We start from the raw sequence: 19,722 nt of genomic DNA, 5'->3' as shown, positions 1-19,722 counted from the left end.
CTTCATTAAGCATTGTAAAACCTCCCAGTAAATCACTGAAAACCCATTTATCAGGAGCTAGAGCTCATCAAAATGTGTGGTGTACTTTTCACAGCATAATCAATACTAATAATTCATACGTGGCTAATTTGCAACGATTCTGAGGTGAGTAAAACCTCCAAATGTCCTTAACTCTCCTCTTCACATTCTTCACTGCCATGATCCAGTCTCCAACAGCATGAGATGAAAAAAGAAAATAAACCTCTTAGACCAGTTTTTATCCATGATAGAAAGCCTCAGGGGGCTATACAGTTTCACCAATATTACCACAGACCTGGGTCTATGCATCAGTACAGTCACCATGAAATTGAAAATGCAATCAGCGTGGGGAGACAGCTCCACTGTGAGCTGCCAACCCTTAAAATTTATCCGGGAGACTTCACTGTATTTGATCCAGACTCAGCCTCCCAACCTGTCTGTAAGCTGCTGCCTCTTCTGCTGTAAGTCTTAGGTGCACAGTGAACACACTTTGGATCCAGTAATTGCCTCAATATAAACTTGAAATGGTAATTTCCTTACGTCAGTGCAAGCATGTGAAATATAAGCTATCAGTGCATGAAAATAAATATCCACACGACCATGAGCTCCTAATGGCATTAAATCCATTTAGATGCACTTACATAGTCTTAGAAAAGCAACCTCTAACCACAATGCACACGAGCTTAAATGAATCAGTGCACATAGATGATTGTAACAGGAAATAGAGGCGAGTAAAGAAAGTAAACATGGTAACTACGGCAAAGAACTCCATCAGCATGTCTCACCACAAAGCTGCTGCTCTGTCGACTGTTTAAAGGGACGACAGTGTGCAACTGCAACAATCTTTCAAGTTTTCACATTGTGAATTTGTACTCGATCCACGTCTGCATGGTGTGATGAATGCTTACGATAGCTCTACGATACAAAAAGAAACAGAGGCAAGCAGAGACTCACGTTATGACCAGGAAAAATAGGGCAACATGATTGATTGAGTGAGTTTGTTGTAAATATAATTTTGGCAGTAGCATCACGCTTACTCATTATGTCATGTCATATTCTGTATTTTGGTCCTGAATTTCTGACATTTTTGACACTTTTCCAACTACCCTCAATGCTTAAATGATTGGTGTATCTTCTTTTCAGTCAGTCTGTCAATAGTTCTGCTCCTCATGAGCAAAAGGAGCCATCCATAATGGTTAGAACCACTCCTTGCATTGTTCTTTGGTGATCCAGGCGGCATGTTTTATTTATTGACGTGTAAATAATTTAGATTCTCGTCATTCCGTAAAAGGTTAGCAGCATGTTTGACTGTTTGTAAGATGTGAACAAAACTGACTTCTTGTAAAGGTTTATTTTTCACCTATACGCTGATCAGGTGGATCGGTGTTCTAAAATCATCATATATGCATTTGACACCTATATTTATCCATATTTTACACAAACATGTGGCTTTAAGAGGCATTTAGTCTAGACTGAAAGGGTTCAAACATAAAATGACAACAGGTTGGAGGTGCTCATCTGTTTTGCGGCGCTTTAGTGATGCATGAGTGACTCAGAGATCGACAAGTCGATGCTGAACTCGCGACTTTAATGACGCTGCTCTGACTCTTGCACTCAATGTGCCTGAAGCACAGTCTATCCACCTTCTTACCTCATCCTCCTCCTACTTAGAAGGTGGGAGGATAAATCTAATCAGACAGACATTGCCAGCGCATCCTGGGCATTAGATGTGACTAGAATGGTACTTTTAAAAAAACAAGACACAGGCTGCTGTTAACTAATTGCAGAGAGAACGTAGGGTTTGACTTTGTCCTTCATGAAAAATGTTGTATTGACTGTCTGAGTGTGTCTGTTAAGCAACTGCTGCAGGCTTGTCTGAAAAATAGCTCGTCTGTGTGCGTGGTGTCTGCAAAAAAACACTTACATGTAGCTGAGTGCATTGTATGTCTATGTGTGTGTGTGTCTGCAGAAAGGGGACAGGCTGATTCATCGTTCTAGTTGGTTATGCAGACAGGCTTAGAAAGCAGCTCTCTGGACATGGCACCGTTCCCCTCCGATATCAAATATTCAACACACACCTTTCCGTTCCTTTCCCAGACACTAAATCTCTACAAGTAGAAGCTCTCTGTAGAATGCTGATAGTGTTTACCTCGCAACTCCTGTGTAATAGAAAACAAAAGTGACTGTTGAAAGAAGTGCACAGTTTATAGTGCAGAGTTTAAAGCTTATTCTACGAAAGTACCGACAACATGAAAGATTTCCACAAACTCCACGCTGCATGGCTTAGCCAAACAAGGGTTCACAGGTAAACCTCCTCAACGCGGTTTGAATGGAGCACAACATATACTCCAAGCAAACAGTTTGGTCTGCACAATCAATCAATTTAATTATTGTCTCAATTAAAATTAGTTAGTTATGTCAGAATAAAATTAAGAATTACAATTCTAATTTACCAAATATCAACCAACATTCAAAAACCCAAATTGTTCAATTTAAAACGAGAACAGAGAAAAGCAACAAACGCTCACATTCAAAATGCTGGAACCAGCAAATATTTGATATTTTTATCTTTAAAAAATGGCTGAATCTCTGCATCATGTTTCCAAAATAGTTCACCGTCCAAACATTTTATGCCAAAAAAATATAGTTTTCTTCATTACTGGCACCTAATAAAAGCTCTGATTTCCTGCTCTTGCTGTCCAGCAAGTCCAAAATAAGCTCTGATTTCCTGCTCTTGCTGTCCAGCAAGTCCAAAATCCAGTACTAGAGCCAATTTCCTCTGATATGACCATATTTTAGTGCCAACACCCTCATTAAACACCCAAAGCCATCATTATTGTACCAACATACTCCTGTTCTACCATCTAGAATGTTCTTAATAAACTAGTGTCATTGGATCCTCCTGAAGAAGTATTTCACTTGAGGAAAATGCAAGAATGTGACATTTTGTGGCTGAAACAACTTAACCTCTAAGTCAAACAGTGCTGGTCGTTTCAGTTGTTCCTTTTGCAGTACGGTTTAATTTAACCGATTCACTCAGGCCAAACATTTTACCAGCTTTCGTCTCAGCATTTCATTTCCTTCCATCTGCGTGTCAGACCCAACTCCGGCGTTCAGGACTTACATGTTCCAGTTTCTCCCTCCTGCGAAGCCAGACGCTGGCTGAGTAGTCTTGCTGGCGCACTGCCGTTATTATAGAACTGACCGGTGTTGCGGTGGCTGGGATGTTGAATCCTAACCCTTGACCCCTCAGGTCCGAGCCACCCATTGACCCGCGGGTCCCTCGTAGCTCCATATAGGTTACAGAGGTGTGTGGTGCGATGTTCTTTCAGTCTTTGTAAAAGAATCAGTTAACTTGTTGATCTCCTGTTAATATCCGAAGAAAACTCTTCCCTTTTGGGATGCATTGTGTACACTGAGCTTGACTGCACTTTATAGTTCCTTTGTGCATGGTGAAAAAATGAATACACTCATATAACTGTGATGTTGAGAATATTGAAGAAATATCACCAAGCTTTCAGTATAAGCCTTGTCCTCACCTTCTTTTATCAAAAACTTAAACACACAAGATCTCAGACTTGAAGCTTCACATTCCTCAAATGCATCACCAGATAGCTTTCATTATCATCATACCACTGTCTTCATAAAGTAGGAGCATCCCTGTCTTCACCGCCACTGGCAAATGTCCACGGGCTGTAGGAAATCCTTTTCCAACATGCCTTCAGAAAAGCATCACGTTTTCATGATGAGATCTACGTTTAGCTACACTCAGGATCCGTTTAGGCTGAGCTCTCAGCAGACCAGGGACTCCGACGCCTCTGATCAGGACTTCCACCGATTGAGGCATCCCCAGTGTGGGAGCGTATGTGTGAGGAAGAGGAGGAGAGTGGAGAAGGGAGGGGTAGAGAAACACATAGAAAGATGTAGAAAGAGAGAGGGGACAAAGAGAGTTGTGGTGATGCTGATGCAGCGTCACAGAGGAAGGAATTACCTCTACATAAAACAGTAAATGAGGACACGCGTACCTATATACGTCTCCCAAACTCCTCTTTTGTTTATTTCTCTCTCATTCATGCTCTTTTTTTTAATTCACATTGCTCCTTGCAGCCCCTCAGCAGCAACAGATAATGTCCATCATTTAAGACGTCCTTCCCTCACTATAACACTCTCTTCCTCCATCTATATGTTAGTGTACATGTATACACTCATTTTCTATCTTTCTTCCTGCCACTTCCACCTGAAAATTAACTTTTTTTTTCTTATTTAACTCTCTCCTTTGACCCTGCTATCCCTGGCTGCACATATTCACCACATACACACACACACACACACACACACACACACACACACACACACCTTGGCACATTACAGCAGAGTGGTGCAGTGAGGCTGCAGTTCCTCTCATTCCTTACCTTGGCTTGCCAGAGAAGCAACAGAGCTTAAAAACTTGAATTGGCTCATAACTGGCATCTAGGCAAACCCATACATGCACACACACACACACACACACACACACACACACACACACACCATGCAAATGTTGAAGTCATTAGTGGCGAAAAGCCAGTGCACCTTAACTCTTTGAAACGGAAACAATCCATTTTAATTGCATGCCTCGACTCTCAGCTACTGCTGTTGAAATGCTTTCAGTGAGTCAATAGAAAGCACAAGGCAAAGATACTCTGCCTATTATATGAAAAATATGAACGGTGTGCCAATTATATTGGAAAACTTACGCCAAAATATGATCGGTGTGCCAATTATATTGGAAAACTTACGCCAAAATATGATGCCATGTGAGTATTTTTTCTTCAGTTCTGCAAAAATTCATCATCACAACCATTATTACTATTTGCTGATGTAGTGGGAAAAGTGCATTCTTACATTCTCCTGAAAACAAATGAAGTAACAATATTGCATCATTTGCCACCGAGAAACACTTAAATATGAGATATACTGTATGCACGCAGTACTTTACATTCACTAATAATATTTTCCTTTCAATACTTGAACCAATCAGTGTCAGGAAAGACTTTTTACTGACTTATGTCTTATGTCTGCAAAGTCAATTGGCTGCTACTAAAAGTTTTTGTAACATATTTTGTGTGTTAATAGTCGTTTCAGATAATTTTTGCGACGCAAAAGCTCACAGGACAACTACTCCCTTGCCTGAACTGCCCATGCAAATGATCCTCACAGTGCATGAATCTTCCCACAGCTGGTAAGGTCTCTCATGATATAAACAGTTGTTATGACTGTGGTCATGTTTGTTAGTAGTCTGTGTATGTTTTCTTTGTGTGCCCTGTGCTTGTGTCTATTTCATATGCAAATAGGATGTGCCATCCCCAGGAGGCGATTGGTGCAGTAATTTCCCGGTCCTGGCTTGTGATTGGCTGGGCCTGAAAGCCCCAAAGATAAAAGGAGCCAAGATGGCGGCTGCCGGGTGGACACCATTTCCTCATCCTCCTCCTCCCCCAACTTTTGCCACATGTCCTTTTGCAGAACTGTCTGTATGACCTTAGAAGTAGCTTTTTGTTTGAAGAGTAGGGGTGGACTGCCATTTTGTTTGATCATGTTTTCTCCTGTTTTTGTTAGTTTAGGGAGGTAAGTTTATTGTGATTTTGATTTTCTGAGCGAAGTGATTTATTTTCAAGATAGTTTGTTTTGGTTGTTGTTTTGGCCTGGGTCCACCCTGAAGTTGATACCTTAGTTATAGTTTTTTGAGAAGTTGACCTTTGTAAATAAACCTTTTTCGTTTGTGCATAAAAACCTGTGTAGTGGCTACTTGGGACTCGGGGAAGATTGAGGCACCTATTTCGTGTTATGCTCTAGACCCCTAGACTGGGGCATAACACAGTGCACAGCTTTACTCATTTGTTTGTTAAATGAGACAAATAATCGATATTTCAATTAATGTATTGCTGCTGCTCGCCTTTTCAAATGGCAGATGATTTTCTTTCTGTGGCGCCATATTCCGTCTCCCCAACGCTGAGTCATGCACATCGGTGAGGAAGCTCGCATCTCGAACAATCCAGCTCCTTCTCCAAAGTTCTGTATACCAATCACATTTCTCTCTGCTAGCAGAGTGTACCGTATCAGTAGCCATCAGTGGAGACGCCGGCTGAATACTGAACACGGAGGTTAATGAGAAAACTTAACTGAACACCGGCCAACTCAACCCACAAAAATGCTTTTAGGTTTTAAGCTATGGAGGAGTACGTCACATTTTCTGGCAGTGCTCAGAAGTGTCTGATTGATGAAAAGCTTTTCATTATACTATATGCACACAAATTACCATAGGCAGGTTTGACCAGCAATGAAACAACAGAGCACAAAAATGCACTATGAAAAGACATCACAGCAATTTCCACAAGAGTCAACCAAGCATGTGTCGTGAAGCACATCACAAGAAGCACCATAATTTATACACAGGGATCATCTTATCTATAAAAACACAATGCAACACTCAACACAGTGCAGTGCAGCCAGACTCAGCAGAGCGGAGCACGGCACAGCTCCATCAGCACACCGTTGAAGCAGAAGCACTCCTGAGGCAGGGCACAGGTTATGAAACCATAGCTCAGTGCTTTTGACACAAAGAGCAACAGGGGACAGTTTTTTTTACACACTCAGTGATAAAACCTATCAATACTATTTTCCTACCGGGGTATTTGTTACTTCCTTTGCTCTGAAAACCAAGTGGGCTTCAAGCTCACAATCCCTTTTGTCAGTATGACAAATAGAACAGCTTGCAGTATCAAGTCCAGGTAAGCTCATCTTATATCATATCACATATCACCAGTACACCGGTGACAACATAACACAAAATGAACAGAGCTGAAGTAAAAAAAGATTAGATGCTTTTAATATTTTATCACTGTTATATTCATAAACCGGGAAGCAACCTGCACATGTCTCCAATACAGGAAACACAGCAACTGGGAAATGGTTGATGAACATGCCTTCAGTACAGTATTTTTGAAGTATTTACAGTGTGTCTAACTACTGTTGATGAAGATGCTGAAGCTAAAATCATAAAATGCACATGCCAATCGCTAAAACTCATCTTTAACTCAGGGTTGCTTCTCCCATTTTCAGTCAATTCTCGGTTGAATGAAACGGGACATCGCCTGTGACACCTGCCTTTACTGCTTATACCACCCATAAAGAAAGTCAAGATTTCTATTCAGAAGACAGTATGACACACTGAGTCATCATAAACTGCCTTTTATGCTCTGAAACTGATGGTGCATGATATCTGATGGGCTTAGATTTCCCCATCCATTGAGTTATATAGTTATATCTGCACAAACGTCCCTTGCAATTACTGTTCGGAGTGTTGATACAAATCTTTTTCAAGAGTAAAAAAGATTATGCCTGGCTTGTTGAATAATAGATGAAGCCTTAGTAATCTTAGTTCTTTATTATTTTTCCCTTCACTGAATATAAACAATCTTTATTTCTCTGCACCGACAGATTGTTTGACAGTCCAAAACATAAATCCATTGCCTATGAACAGGCATTTCCACAAAGCCCATCACAGTGATGATGGTAGTATAAGCTTCAATGACCTTTCCTTTACAGTGGCATCCAAAGACCAGTCAGCCAAATATGCCTCAGCCAAAATCGATTCCCTCACCTAAACCATCAACAGCTTTGAAAATCAGAGACACCTTACCTCCATCGCCTCCCTCCAGCTCTTAAACACTGTCCTGGATAGTCTGTGAGCCGTATTTCATCTCACGCATAAGCAAATGCAAAAGACTGTTTGTGTCCAGCTTGAAGAAACCATTAAATACTTTGGTCCATATCAGGTTGGTCATGTGATAATCCTGAATAAGGTTAATGGACTATGTGTCCTGCCAAGTGTAAAGAGACACTTCCAGGGCCTCTGGGGCAACAAAGTGCAGCAGAAGAAACCACCGAGTTCCTTTATTGAAGATTTTTTTTTTAATTAGTCTTGAGACCCTAAACACTGTTTTCTCTTCCAGTGTGTCTTTCTCTCTCTTCCTATTGCTCTAACACATGGTGATCACTCTCTGTCAAGTCTCTACTTCCTCTCTCTCCATCTTTCTAAATCTCTTTCTTGCCTCCTGTGACTCAAAGTTCTGCCACTCATTGTCACTTTCACAGTCTCTCTGTGAATCACCCGTCCTACAGGCTCCTCAGAAGTGACCCGTTCATTTGAATGTGAAAGGCATTCAAATGTGACTCAGTCCATGTTATCACTAAAAAAATGTGTAATTGTATTTCCGGGGTGCTTTAATCTTTGCAATCTTTTCTCCTTCTTCAGACTGGAACATCCATCAGCTGTGACACTTTATCCTTCGGCCCCTTAAATGATCTACTTCGATTCTCTCTCACTTGTTTTCCCCTCTTCTCAGAGTCTCATCAGCTGTGCTCTCTACAGAGCCACTAAGTGAAAAGCTGCAAAGTCTGGAGGGAAGAAGCCCATGATAATTGGATTGATTCCTCACGGCTTCCTCTCAGTCACTGAGGAGGTTTATATAAATGACACGGTTTGAAAATAAATGTTTCAGAGGTACACGCTAATATTTTGATGCAGCTCTTCAATAAAAGCAGGATAAAGCGCTTGATCTGAGTCATACTGCAATATGGTGAGAAGACGGTTTTCAGTACATGTGGGGGTGGTTGGCAATATCAGCAGTGTTGCAGAGTCTGCTTTGCAAAACATACTGTTTATAGCCACTACTGAACAACATTAGATTTTTTAATATTACTCATATTTCTATGTTTGCTATCTCTTTCAGTGTTTACTTAGACTGTCAGGACAGCTTAAAAGACCACCCTCTGCACTAAAATACTAATACTAGTCATTGTAAATATTGATAGCAATGCACAAAACTACAGCTGGTGACAAGAAATACTACAGCAATTTACTTTCTGTGGCTGAATCTGTCAGTTTCAGAACAATTCCCTCCCTACCTTGCCCTCTACCTATCACTCTGGCATCTGTGCTGTCTGATTGATTGACAAGTTGCTGATCTGCTAGGTACTAGTCCTACAATCCTGCTGCAAAACCATGACCTGCTGGTAAGGGGTTCATTGTGGGCCTAATGATGGTGGAAACTCCAAATCTGATGGATCAGAGTCTGTTTACCAGGGGTCTGGTAGTGGAGTTGTTGTCCTGCTGCCTCATATGAGCGTTGTGGCTCCTTACCTTTCACCTTCAGTGTTTTCTACCACTTTACTCCAGAAGCTCCATTTTCTTCCTCTTCACCACTAACTTGCCTTTCTGGGACAATCATTAGACTTTCAGGCCCTTGTTCCATTTTGTTCCAAGAAGCAAAGAGAGTGTCACACTCTCTTTGCTGTTGCTGGAGGAAAGAAATGGAGCAAAGCAAGGAGGGTCATTAAAAAAAAAGCTTCCTGTTAGGCATAACCCTGACTTTCTTATCGCACTGTACCTTGACTGTTCAACAGTTTGGTCTGCACAATCAATTAATTTGAATACAGTCTCAATTCAAATCAGTTAGTTAGTTATGTCAGAATTAAAATTAAGAATTACAATTCTAATTTACCAAATTTCCAAAGTGTTAAATTCAACCAACGATTAAAAAACCCCATATTATTATATTCAAAACGAGAACAGAGAAAAAAGCAGCAAACGCTCACATTCAAAATGCTGGAACCAGCAAATATTTGATACTTTTATCTTGAAAAATGGCTGAATCTCTGCATCATGTTTCCAAAATAGTTCACCGTCCAAACATTTTATGCCCAAAAAAATATAGTTTTCTTCATTACTGGCACCAAATAAATCTCTGATTTCCTGCTCTTGTAGTCCATAATACAGTACTGGCGTCAATTTCCTCTGATATGACTTTATTTTAGTGCCAACACCCTCATTAAACACTGTACCTTCTCTGTAAGTCGCTTTTGGATCAAAACTAAATTGACTGAATGTAAATGTTAAAATCGGTGGCGTTACACCAAACGGCCTGTAGGGGGGGGCAGCAGTGCGCCTTTGTGTCGTGTGATCAGCTGTAGAAGAAGAAGAAGGACAGGAGGTAAACATGGCAGATGACAAGGTCGGTGTCTATTTATTTATGTCTTCACCTCTTCACATTTATCTTCACCTCTTCACATTTATCATCAATAAATATTAAATATTTAACTTCACTACATCACAGCGTCTTTAAATCTCTGATGTAGCGTCAGCTGCTGATGAAACTGGTGTGCAGACTGCCGTGTTGTTAGCTTAGCTTCATTAAGTGTGAAGTAGTTTGATAATTAATAATAAAAATAATAATTAGCTGAATGAATTTAGTCACAGCTGGTTTAATTTGACACGTTTTAAATGAATGTGAAGTGCAGTGGACACAACAAACTTTAACAAACTCGTTACAGGGAAGAATAAAACTGACGAGCTAACCGAAAGCTTAAATTTTATTATTTTATTTGAAACTTTGATCAGCTGATCAGACCAGAAATGACGTTTGTTTACAAGTTTATACTCGAGGAAATCGTGACCCATGCTGCTTAATTTTAATTAGTCGATCTTAAAATGTCATGAGATAATTGATGTTTACACCAAACTTCTTTAAAAAGTGAAAACATGAACAATGTTCTGTAATCATTTTATTTTCATTGTCACAATTATCTTTTTTTAAATTTATTTTATTTAAATGACAATGTAACCAAATCTAAGCCAGTCACACGTGACAATCACACAGATCTGAAAACCAGTTTTTCCTTTTTTTTCTTTCACATCTGGAGTCAAATAACAAAGAATAAATTGTGTGGATCACGTTAAACTTGCATGAAGTTGACACAAGTCTTCAAATGTTCATTTATTTATTTGTTTTTCTTTTGAAAAATGTTTTTCTTTTATTTTTACATAAACACAAACAAACATACACAGTCACAAAAACAGACAAACAGTGTTGTCTTAGACAAAAACAACAAGAACAACAGGGGATCTTTCATAAACAAGAGAGTTATACAGTATAGATATACAAGAATGAGAATGGAGGAAGTTTTTACGTTCCACCACAGCAGCATCCTTAACATCAGGTGCAAAGTAACTCAGGTAGCCCTCTATGTGTTGAGCCATGCTGCATTTACTTCAACACGATGGCACCTAGTCTTGAACCAATATAAGTCAGGAATAGGGACCAGAGTCCATAGAAAACCTCAGTCATGTATCTGGACCTGTATGTTAAGTATTCCATGGGCAACATATCAAAAATAGGGGCGGTGGTTTTTTACGGTCTATCCACTTCAGCAATATGTTCTTCCTTGCACAAAAAGTGAGAATAGAGAAGAGTCTTTTGGATTGTGCACTTTTCAGTGTGTGTCTGCCAGTCCAAACACACCGGGTCTTTTTTTAGAAATGTTCATTTTTAAACATGGCTTATTATGAGTAATGCAAAGTCTGTTAACATTTAAAGTTTAAAAACGTTTCACTCTTGCTCTTGTCTTTAACAAAATCATTCAGAAAGTAACATTTTGTGTCACATCTACAGATATAGTAACACCAGCAGTTATGTCCTTAAAGAACAACCAAAACAAGCCAAATCTTCCAGCCATACAGTGTCTGACAATCCTAGCAGGACATAAATAATATTTTATAAATGTGAAGCTTTGGGCCGCATGAAATCTGACCGCGGGCCTTGATTGCCCCCCGGGCCGGAGTTTGGACATTCCTGGTTTACAACAAAAAGTGCAGAGATACAAGATTAGCTGGTGTAGATGAATTAGTTACTTCTTACCAAACAAGCTGATTTATTAGATTTGGGCTGTCTTGTGTCATGGTATGTTATTATCACTAACACTAACAGTGATTGATAGTAGCCCTGTGCTGTCCTACTTAATAAAATCAGGTTTATCCTAAATTGTCTCCAAAAGTGAGCATTGTTAATGTAATCTATTAATGTGAATGATTTGTTCTGTGTAATTCGTGAGAACTACTATCATAATTTTGTTTGTCACTATTGTCACAATACTTTACAACTTTACAACTTGCTGTTTGTCTCTGTTTGTGTGTAGAGTCCTCTGGGCCAGCTCAAGGATCTGGTGGAGCTGAAGGACCAGCTGGAAGACATTCAGAGACGGGTGGAAGATGAGATCCAGGCTGGAGTTCCTCCAGTAAGGTTCACACAACGACCAATCACTAATATGCACATGCTGAGGTTGCTCTGCCTGGATTTTGCTCACAGGCCGTGCAGATATGAAAAATACCACAACCACTGATCTGTCATCAAGTAGCAGCTCTAATCTCTCCTCTTTTCCTCCCTTAGGGAGGCAGCCTGCTGGGTTCTCCTTTCCTGAAGGGTTTTCTGGCCGGCTACATTGTCGCAAGGCTACGCTCCTCAGCGCTGATGGGTGTTGCCGTAGGAACGTGTACAGGGATCTATGCAGCACAAAATTACGCGGTTCCCAACATTGAAAACACCGTGAAAGACTACATACGCAACCTGAGAGGAGGACCTAAATGAGGAGGGAGGAGGAAATGTAAGAAGACAAGAAAACGGGAGAGTCGAGATACAAGAGGAGGGTGTTGATACAAGTTCATACGGGAACAGATATGTATTTCAAAAGTTCAAACCTTTCAGCAGTCATTAATTCAACCTTCCACATGAGTAAATAGAAGTAGAAACTCATAGAATAAGGTCAAACAGATTCTTATTTTTGGTAATAAATTGAGCACATTACCGTGCATGTGGAAAGAATTACAGTGCAGTTGATTTAAACACAGGAGACCCCATATTTCTTTCCCAAATGGTCAGTGATCGAAATTTAGACAAACTGCTGCCTCTATTAGCAGCTCATTATAGCTGCTATAATTGATTTGTGACCTCAACCCTATCCCGCCTGAAACCACAACATGTGCTTTCTTTAGATTTATTGATACGAGACCAACCAATATCCACATGTGCAAGCCAGCTGTGTTTGCTATTTCACCTCGTTTCTGAAGGAGGTTGTCTCGAGGGAGACGCACCACATTTCTTTTGTGGTTCAGGCAGATTCAGAATATTAAGTTTCTCCATGAGGAGCGCTTATTTCGTCTTCTTTGTTGTCTTCTGCCATGTAGTGATCAGAAATCTATTATAGCAGCCTTAACTAATTTGCACTTATTTGCTCAGGGGGTGATAGAGTATGTAAAAATGATCTCACTTCACACCTCAACATGCTCTTTAGTGTAAAACCTGTCAAAACCCCTCATGGTTGTTGTTAGTTTTCACGTTGTTTGCAGCTATCAGAGCAAAGTCTGTGGTGTGAAATGACTCGTCTTTGCAGGCACGACAACCCCCTGTGAGATTATAGGTCAATCACTTGGTAAAACATTTTTAAACTGTAGTCCTCATGTCTGTAAATGTTCACGAAAAAAATAACTTCAGGTACACTTTTTCAGAGATTTTTAAAACTTTAAAAGTAACTCCAAAAATGACACACTCCATTTAAAATAAATAAATAAGGATAAGTACTGGAAATGTAAGTAATATTTCTCTATATAGTCATTCAGACTTCAGCTGGAAAACGGTTATCAAATGAAAATGTGCGCCAAAGTGACATTTTTGTTAAAAGATGTAGTTTCAATTGCACTTGGGAGTTTAAAGTATTTTATGTAAAATATATATTAAGAGTGCCTACTCTGGTCTGGACTTGATATTTTCATCTCACGCCATATGTGCAATAGCCTCTCCCGATGGGATTCGGCTGCCATTTCGTATGCTGGAAAGTAGTTTATCTTTTGCACTTGAATTTTAGGGATTTAAAGCTTTCTCTTTTTGCAGCAATCAACAGTTTTTTGTTTTTTGTCCCAGAAATATCCAAACGTGTTGCGATGTTGTCAAAATGTGGTGTCTACGTAATGTTTTAATGAGCTTCAGTCACCTTTGATGTCTTTTTCTTTTTGAGAAGAGAGATAACGAGTGTAAAAAATCAGTACGCCGTCCATAAACAATGCTTCTACTGCAGGACACTAGTCTGAAAAACATAATGCACTTAAACACTACCACTCTCTGTAGCAGACGGGTGTGAGAGTTTCAGTTTTTTTATTTTGGTGGACAGATATTTCACTTAGGTGGATAATGTAAAAATGTTTTTGTTAACTTAAGATTTAAACCCAAAAATAAGGCATCACAAATTCATACTTTCAATACACAATATGTATATATATTTCACAGTAAGTTTCTGCTTTACAATGTAAACACTACAGGAGAGCTTTTCACAGTAGAACGCGGTGTCTGTTGTTGCTGTCACGTGACAGCAGCATCAGTTACCCTGGGTAACTGCTGTTCAGATTAACGCATAAGCCATACAATAGAAACATATTTCAGTCTGAGGTTGTGCTCATTTTAATTTTTACTTTGACTGTAAGTGTGTTAAAAAACTGTGTACTGTATGTTTGGTAACTGGAACAAAGAAACAACTTGTGCCTCTCGACAATCATTGTGTAGTTTCTCAGTTTTCTGTCTATTATGTTTTTGTTTCTTTCTTAAAAGACTTGATATGCTGTGGAATCTAAAACATGACTGGTCAGTTCATGGTGCTTTATCTCACTGTCTCATGATGGGTTATCACTCCTGCACATCAGTGCAGATGTATTCAATTCGTGATACTGTAAAAGAAAACCACAAAACTGTTTTTAAAATCTTTATTTGGGTTGTTCAAATAAATGGGGGGAAAATACAGTTTGCAATTGAGTATTCTTGGCGTCAGTATTTTCTGTAATCACAGTTTCATCCTTTTTTTTTTTACCACATTGTTTATCTCAGTGAACAGATGTTTTCATTGGCAAAATATATTAATTATATCAATAATTTAAATCTGCCCACACTCCAATGAATGGCCCCATGGTCCATGCTGTTATTTTCCAATTCACTGCTCTTTTACAAACTTCCCAACATATTTTTTTTTTATTATTTTTTGCAAACTGAAATGGGTCAAATGTTGAATACAATAATATTTCTGTCAAAAAAAAACAATACCAAACATTTAAAATCCTTAACTTTTACGAGCCATTTAAGATGTAATGCAAACATAACCTGTTAGAATAACATTGGTTGCAGATCATTTGCAATAAACTAATAAAATGATAGCAAGCAGAGAAATTGTTATAATCTTGTAGCTCAAAAAAAAAACTCATTAGCTTATCAGGTCCTACAGATAATATGGTGAGTAAAAGTTGCTGAAGTTGTAGCGAATCATGATTTTTGGCTCGAACCATTGCTGGTCTCTAGAGGAAATTTCACCAGCTTCATAACACAAGAAACAGAAAAAAATATAGTATTAATTCAAAGTTTTAGCATTGAAAATATATAAATATGACAAATATACAAGAGAGATGTGTATATCACATCCTACTACAGTAGTACTGCTCACAGGTATTTATATATGACTTCATACATAGTGAATCTCCATACTCACCATGTTATTAGACTTCAATATCAGGCAGAGTCAAAGCCTCTCTCATCTTGCCTACAAAAACAGACAGTGGCTGTCAACAACACTGTCATCACAGACGTTTTTTCTTCACCAAATTTACTGCAATATTTCATGTATAAAATATCAAATATCTGGATCTACACTAAAATACAGCCTTGTTTCTTGACCAAAGGAACTTTTTACTGAAATTCGCAGATATTCTGCTGCTCATTATAACAAATCAGGAGAAATTCGCAGATATTCTGCTGCTCATTATAACAAATCAGGAAAAATTACCTCCTTGGTGAAGATGATAAGATTAATACATTACATTTATACTGTGAAGTATGGGAAACAAAACTATGCCTGTACTAGTGAGAAAGATTTTATAATCTATTTTCAGTCCGACTTCATGACCATCTATATCATTATCTTGTCTCACCAGCAATGACAGCTGCACGGCAGGAGGCCTGTCCATTTTTCAGAGATCCAGGGATCTGCTTTCCGTTGGCTGGGTTGACACACCAGCACTGAGTCATGAAGCACTGCTGGGGCTGGTACAAGCCGCGCTCATCACAGCTGGGGCGGAAACCTGGCACCTGCACAGGCTTCTTACCGGCGGCCTCGAGCTGGCAGTCAGTGACCTGACGAGGGGCTGGAAGAGGAGAGGAGTTAAATCATCTTTGTCTAACAGAAAATTTGAGAAGAGGCTTACTAATGCCTTCAAATGTGTAGATAGATAGCGATGACTAATTCATACATTGTATTTATATATAACCATCCATCCATTGTAATTAGTCCCTGTTAATCGCAGTATAAACAGAACATACCAGGTTTTTCTGGGTCTGTGATGGAAGAATCCTGCAATACAAACAATGAAACAAGAGAACCAAGAAAAAGATGAAGACCACACCTTAAATTTGAATTTACAAGAATATGACTAGATTGATTTTAAAAAAAGGAATAAGACAAAACATGACAACATTTTCATGTTAATTAAATCATATCAATTAATTTAAAAATATATATACTTATTTCGATTGACTGCTATATTTGATAGATTAATCTGAGAGCACTGAAAGGTTTTTAGAGTCCTGACTAACAAAACAGATCTGAGAGATTTATGTAAAATCAATATATCATTATGGGATTCTTGAAACTCAAACTTTTCTAATAAAATCAGCCTCAAAGTTCAGCTATTAGACTATTTTACCTCATCCATAGAGACATCCATCACGGGCAGAGCGTTCATTGCCATGTGAGTCCGCATGGGCACGGCAACTACAGACAGAAAAAGTAACAATGTGTGTGAGATTGATTAAGAAAATGAATCTTGGATCCAGCCTGATCCAAAGAAGACCAGTACAACACAGCTTCAACTTGACTTTGAAAGAAACGTCATTATTTGGTTTGCCTTCATTCCCCCAGCAAACATGAGTAATGTCACAGGTCACCGGGGATTTTCCTGACATTTGGCATTTTCTCTAGCTGCTCACAAGGTTGTTTGTTGACTGACAACTTTTGCAGCATAACATTATGCTAAATGTCAACACAGTACAATCTATTCCTCCCAAAACCTGAACTGAATTTTGCCTCCTCACCAGATCTTCCCCTCGTCATCTCGGCCTGCAGGTTGCTGTTCTGCTCCTCCAGGGATTTGATGTCATTCCTCTGGTTGAGGAGGAAGTAGGCGATCATCGCCTGGCCGGCAATCAGGAGACAGGCCAACAGGGTAAACCCTGCCACCTTGTAGGCGCGGGAGGAACTGCCCCTGGAGACCAAGAGGAGAAAGAAAAATTGAAATATGTGGACTTGTTAGACATGTTTGAACAGAATCCGAAAGAGGAACAAAGAGTGAAATAGTCATTAAGGTGAAAGGAAGGCCTTATGCAAAAACTGGTAAATTATTGTGAGATTGGAGGTCATAGAGACTAATTCCTAAAGAGGGGGAAAGAGATGAAGATGAAGGAAGATGAGGGAGGAGAGGAGAGGAGAAAGAAAAGTATGAGGAACATTATAGAGGCTGATGCTTGGCAGAGATTTAAGGAAATTCTTGAAACAGGAACATCAGCTTTAATATGCACTTTATACAGTACGTCACAACCATGTGAGTACAATCAGCTGTTGCCAGGCAGACAAAGGAAAAGTTTTTTTGTATCAGTCTTTAGCTCCTTTTTTAACTCACACCAAGGACTCCTTGAGAAATACCCATTAATTTAAATCGTATGTTATCTCTAAGACTACTTTTAAATCTCATATGTTCATTCTGTAATGAAATTATGCTAAAATCATTGGCTAAAAAAAGATATATTCCATTTAAATTGTATTTATTTGTGAGACTTTTAGTAGAATTAAAAGCTTTTAAAGGATTGTACTGTGATTTTTTTTAATTGTCTTATCTTGATTTGACTTCTGATTAATTTCTTTCTTGCTTTATTCACAGCCATTGGTTCCCATTCTTATTTCTAAAAATGAAAATAGTTCAAAAAGATTTGAAAAGTCTGTCTACTGCTACGGCTGATGATTGATCGAGTGCGCATCGAGTTCCAAGAGCCTGCTGATTGATTTTAATGGACATTATTTGAAATCAATGGCTGACTGGGGGATATAAAATACACTTTAATGTAACAAACAGAATGATTACCTGTAATCGAAAGTATACACAGTTTGTATTACATGGGTTAAAACATGAGTAATCACTGTATGGGTTGGTCCTAACAATACAACCCAAAACCACATCTCTTTGTTTTTAAGTCAACAGGCACATCAGGGAAGTCTAATTTATGAATTTCTATTAATATCCTTTTATTTAACAATGAACAATAACCAGCACTTGGAGTTAGTTAGAGTTAATGTACAGTAAATGGTTGAATGTTTATCTGTCTTTATGCTGTGACAGCATTAAGACAGATAAACAAGTACAATCACAATCCTTACCTCTGTGCTGCTGGCACATTGGTGGCTGCCTGGAGGAGAGGCTGGTTTGGAGTCTCGGGGTCCGACATCTTCACAGAAACACACACCTGTAAACACACACACACACACACACATCCACACAAGTGTTTAAACACAGAGAATATGATGATAATTACACACGCACACACACATACACTTACACACAGAAATTATACCTTATTTCAGGTCAGGCTTCAAGCTGTTTCACAAATGTCAATGGCAGAATGTGTGTGATGGTTTTACCTATAAGGCTGAAGACAGGCGGAGGGAACTGAAAGCAACAGGCGGGGGAAAACCCACGCACACAGCTCGAACAACCAAATTCACCAATCGTGGATTTCTGATTGGTTCCTCACGTTAGCGCGTCATCAGTTACCAGGAAAGGTCATTTAAAGATATGTATGAATCATAAAAAAGCTGGTTTTGGGGTTTATAATTGCTCTATATTACTTTATTTTGTTTTAATGTGGTTACTGAAATATTTCTTGACAGATAATAACATGACAAGAATACAGTAAGTAAGAATACACAGAGAGACATAACTCAGGCCATGTTGGACACCTGTAACATAGTTTACACAATAAAATAGTACATTATAAATTATTTTATCATCAGTAACAGTAGTGTTTTGTTATTGGAAGCACTGTTGTTGTTTTTTCATTTCATTTCAAGCACTACCATTATTTCTCGGTTGAGGGACCTTTTCTGCTGTATAATTATTTAATGAACTTGCAGTTCACGGTTGATAAATTCCTAAACACCTTGCTCCTGACCCAGTTTTTACATACCCACAATACCCAGCAGACCCCATCATTTAGACCATTATAAAGGAAGTGCCACAAGGATTATACAGAATATATGTCATTAATATTATATACATACGTACAGTGAAAAACATAATGTGTATGCAAATTCTGTGTCCTTGCAGACTTGCTGACCCAGTGACTTGAATTTATTAAAACAAAGCTTAAAAAAACACTTTTCTTGTAGCTGCCACGCAATTATAGCATTTCCAGTTTGCAAAATATTTGGGGATGTACCGACTGGTTCAAAGCGTCTGATGGACACTGCCCTGCTTCTCACAATATGAACATACAAAACAAAATATTACATGATTATTGAGCTACTGTATGACTACTAGTTGTTCTTTGTTCTCTGTTTGTTTTGATTTTTAAGGAACAAAAAAAAAAAAGTTTGGTCAAAGACAGAGATGCGATGTAAATGTGACATTTGAGCAAAGGTTGATTAAAGGAAGTGAAAGCCCTGTGGAGCACACGGGGGAATACGAGAAGACAATAGAACATTTACAATAAATCACAGACACTTTCTTTATCAGGGTAAAATGAAAATGTAAAC

The 19,722-nt window shown here is 38.8% G+C and overlaps 3 protein-coding genes across 6 annotated transcripts in view; 1 reads left to right on the top strand and 2 right to left on the bottom strand.

The window, feature by feature from the left end:
- Positions 1 to 7,746, bottom strand: part of LOC104936108 (inactive phospholipase D5) — a 61,962-nt gene extending 54,216 nt beyond the window's left edge. Inside the window, exon 1 of one of the 2 annotated variants that reach the window (XM_019270644.2) lies at positions 7,697 to 7,746. In XM_019270644.2, coding sequence (XP_019126189.1) covers positions 7,697 to 7,702 — 6 coding nt within the window. In that variant the 5' untranslated portion in view covers positions 7,703 to 7,746. Of the gene's footprint in view, positions 1 to 3,142; positions 3,854 to 7,696 lie in introns of those variants that run through there. The other variant, XM_019270642.2, reaches the window with a different exon arrangement.
- A 2,241-nt stretch (positions 7,747 to 9,987) lies between these two features.
- Positions 9,988 to 15,108, top strand: LOC113745605 (SLC35A4 upstream open reading frame protein-like). Its single transcript, XM_027277446.1, has 3 exons — positions 9,988 to 10,070; positions 12,031 to 12,129; positions 12,282 to 15,108. The coding sequence occupies exons 1-3, from the start codon at positions 10,056 to 10,058 to the stop codon at positions 12,477 to 12,479; spliced, it is 312 nt and encodes a 103-aa protein (XP_027133247.1). The 5' UTR covers positions 9,988 to 10,055; the 3' UTR covers positions 12,480 to 15,108.
- cd74b (CD74 molecule, major histocompatibility complex, class II invariant chain b) lies at positions 14,628 to 18,682 on the bottom strand. 3 transcript variants are annotated; one of them, XM_019253115.2, is made up of 8 exons: positions 18,543 to 18,682; positions 18,349 to 18,434; positions 17,013 to 17,182; positions 16,625 to 16,692; positions 16,242 to 16,272; positions 15,854 to 16,066; positions 15,415 to 15,465; positions 14,628 to 15,242 (listed from the first exon to the last, which is right to left on the bottom strand). In XM_019253115.2, the coding sequence occupies exons 2-7, from the start codon at positions 18,414 to 18,416 to the stop codon at positions 15,422 to 15,424; spliced, it is 594 nt and encodes a 197-aa protein (XP_019108660.1). In that variant the 5' UTR covers positions 18,417 to 18,434; positions 18,543 to 18,682; the 3' UTR covers positions 14,628 to 15,242; positions 15,415 to 15,421. The 3 variants fall into 3 exon arrangements, with proteins under 3 accessions (XP_019108660.1, XP_019126256.1, XP_019108665.1); XM_019270711.2 differs by having other exon boundaries at positions 18,610 to 18,634; XM_019253120.2 differs by lacking the exon at positions 18,543 to 18,682 and having other exon boundaries at positions 18,349 to 18,453.
- Positions 18,683 to 19,722: the final 1,040 nt, after the last annotated feature.

This window comes from Larimichthys crocea, chromosome III (assembly GCF_000972845.2).
Source record: "Larimichthys crocea isolate SSNF chromosome III, L_crocea_2.0, whole genome shotgun sequence".
NCBI classification, from domain to species: Eukaryota; Metazoa; Chordata; class Actinopteri; family Sciaenidae; genus Larimichthys; species Larimichthys crocea.
This window is presented reverse-complemented; position numbering and strand designations above follow the sequence as displayed.